The 3,228-nt window shown below is 37.9% G+C and overlaps 1 protein-coding gene across 1 annotated transcript; it reads right to left on the bottom strand.

Annotated features, from left to right (window-relative positions):
- Positions 1-1,278: 1,278 nt before the first annotated feature.
- Positions 1,279-2,886, bottom strand: LOC126705735 (abscisate beta-glucosyltransferase-like). Its single transcript, XM_050404906.1, has one exon. It carries the CDS (start codon positions 2,769-2,771, stop codon positions 1,353-1,355), a length of 1,419 nt encoding a protein of 472 aa, XP_050260863.1. The 5' UTR covers positions 2,772-2,886; the 3' UTR covers positions 1,279-1,352.
- Positions 2,887-3,228: the final 342 nt, after the last annotated feature.

A 3,228-nucleotide genomic window follows, 5' to 3' on the forward strand; every position in this document is an offset into this window, starting at 1 on the left:
TGATGTAATTAAGCCTAATCTATCTCTCTAAAAAAAAGGGACTAAGTTTGAATGCTGTGTTCTAGAGTAGGAAGGAATTAGACAGCCACCTTGGCCAATTTAAAAATTGTCTCCAAGGGTACAATGGTCAATATAAAGTATAAACAACTCGCTTGCTTACCTGTTGCAATAGCTAAGATTAAGTGAGCGTTTGGATTGAAATGAATCTGGTGTCTGCGTTTTCAAAGTTCTACGTTTTCCTTCTTCTTTTTTTTTTTTTTTTTTGGCCTGCATTTGTTGACTTTGGGAGACAAATTTTGCTTTTATGAACAGTGTATGCACTGTTCATGTACTGTACATACACTGTTCACGTATTAAAAAATATTAAAAATGGGTCTCACGGTACTATTTACACATTTAAAAATTATTTTACTACAGTGTTTTCAGTTTTCAATTTTCAGTTTCAGCAACAATAATTCAATCCAAACGGAACCTAAATATTTAGCTTTTGCTTAGAATCATCACCCTACATGTTAAGTTACCTTGTTTTGCTTGTTCACCTTGTCTTTCTCCTTTTGAGTCACATTCATAACTTATTAGATCATCTAACTTCTTAACATTTTTCTTTTCTTTCTCAATTAGAATTTCAACTTATAGTATTCACTCTATACTGGTTCTTCTTTATTATCAAGCAACAATATAGTATTCACTTTGTACTGATTTTTCTTTATCATCAAGTAATGACACTAATTAGTTTTTGGTATATACAGTGTTTAAACTCCAAATTTCTTATTTAACAACAACGAACTTTACTACTTAAACTTACTAGAATCCACAACTTGTTGAACTTAAAGAACCTGGCCAAATTTACCATTGGACTAAGGCCAAATCACCTTCCATGATTTCATCAGATCAGTAGGCATTAGCACATATTGCCTGGTACATATCCCTCAACAATCGAGCGGTTAGTTAGATTTTTGTTCAGACTAGAGGAGGTACACCTCAGGGAGAAGGGCTCAACCAAAACGGGATTTTTTTCTTGTGCTTTTTCACTCTTTGCTTTTGGGCAGTTGTGATTTGGGGCATTTTATCGAACATTTGGCTTGCGTGACACTAGACACTCAATGGTCATCGACCACGCATTATCTTCTCTCGCATAACCATAAATATTTTGTTGCCAACTGAATCTCAAAGTGACGATGCTAATCAACTGTAGCAAAATTTATGAGTCCTAAGATTATATTTTACAGTAGTCTAACCGCACATCCAAGAGCTAAAAAAAAATATGTAAAGTGCCCATCAGAAAAACAATACAAACTTCATTTCATGAATCTTCATTCTTTTGGCAAGTGAGTGACTACAATATTACTCTATCAATTCACATTTTTCTTTAAGGATTTAAGCTCCTCAATTAAGGCATCAGCATCTATATACGAAGATCCACCTACTTGAACAGCTCTCTTAGCCTTCCCTGCAAGCTCTTTAGCTCTTTTTCTTATATCCACCACTTCATCACCACCACCCATCAACCTTTTCACTGCCACTTCCACTTTCTCCCTCCCAACCAACCCTTTCTTTTCAGACTTAAAGGAGATCCACTCTTTGCTCCCAACTTGAACCCCAATCCCCAACACATCAGTAACCAATTTCTCATTGTAGAATTGTTCAGCAGAGAGAGGCCATGTAATCATAGGCACACCACAACAAACTCCCTCCAACATAGAGTTCCATCCACAATGAGTCATAAACCCTCCCACCGCACCATGTTCTAATATCAACAACTGAGGTGCCCACCCTCTTATTATCACACCCTTCTTGGACTCCTTAATCTTCTCTTCAAATCCACCAGGAAGGCAATTTTCTTCATCTTTGAAGTTTTTTCCAACAACCCAAATGAATGAATAGTTGGAAGCCTCAAGAGCATGAGCAATCTCAACAAACTGTCCGGTAGCAAACCCGGGTTTGCTTCCAAAACCAATATAAAGAACAGAATTGGGTTCTTTATCATCCAACCACTTCATAAAACTCTGTTCATCAATTGAGGCTTGTGTGCCTCTCTCAGCCTTATCAGCAACATCTGTGTTACACAAAGAGGCTGGGCCTACAAACCAAGCCTTCTTTCCCATCTCTTTTCTGTAATAGTCAGCATAAGCAGGCTCCAATTCGTAGAAACTATTAACCACAGACCCAAAACTCTTGTCTTCATCTTTTTTTCCCATCTTAGCAAAACGCCCAGATTTGTCTCTGACAAAAATAGGAATCTGAGACCTTGTCAACTCGATCCGATCAGGAAGACCTGGAACCAAAAAAGACTCATAATCCGAACCCACTTTCTCATGCGGTTCATACTTTCTTATATTCTCAGAAACACAGCCAGGAAAGCACCCACTACCATTGAAAACAATCTTTCTAATTCCGAGCCCATCGAAAAGCTCAGCAGCCCAACGGTGAAACGTGTCGAAGACAATGCAGTCGGGTTTGTGTTCAGTGAGGAAGAGTTTCAGAGGCTCTCGGAGAACTGTGGTGTCGGTGGAAGGGGTGGCTGTCATGTCTGAGTCAGGTGAAACAGCACCCTCTGGTAATTGGAGAGCGTGAATGGAAATTGGGTGGCCTGAGTTTTGGTCACGAAGGATGGAATTTTGGAACTGAATAGCGTTTGTGGGAGTGACTATGATTGTGGATTTGGCTCCATGGGAAGCAAAAAGTCTTGCTATGTCTATCATTGGGATTTGATGACCTCCACCCACGAAGGGAAAGAAGACCATTTCTACTTGAGGAGCTTCTGAGTCCATGGATGTTCTAAGAGACAGAGAGTTGGAAATAGAAAAATGAAAAGAGAATCTTTTTTATGTTCCAGGTTAATCTGATTTAACATACAACGGAAACAGGATAGAGTTTTTCGATTTGGAGAGGGCGTAGATAGATTTCAAGCAGGCTTTTATGCTTGCTAACGTCATTGGTGACATATGCTAACGTCATTGGTGACATATACTTTGATTGTGATTTTCATACAAACTTTTTGCACAAAAGATCTTTTTCTTTTTTTCCTTTTTTATCCTTTAATACAAATACTGGTAAGATTTAAAGAACAAAAGATCAATCCTTTTGAAGCCTTTATCATTAATGGGATAATTTCTTGGTGGGTAAGCGATTTGATTGTAGATTTTTTTTGTAGAAGGAAAAACTCAAAAAAGCCTTCTCTTCCCTGCACATAATATAATTAGGCTTGTCTAGTAAAAGATTTTTAGT

This window comes from Quercus robur, chromosome 11 (assembly GCF_932294415.1).
Source record: "Quercus robur chromosome 11, dhQueRobu3.1, whole genome shotgun sequence".
NCBI lineage: Eukaryota > Viridiplantae > Streptophyta > Magnoliopsida > Fagales > Fagaceae > Quercus > Quercus robur.

What these genes read in the sequence shown, in the direction of transcription:
- LOC126705735 (XM_050404906.1), bottom strand. Translation starts at nt 2,771, where the DNA reads ATGGACTCAGAAGCTCCTCAAGTAGAAATGGTCTTCTTTCCCTTCGTG.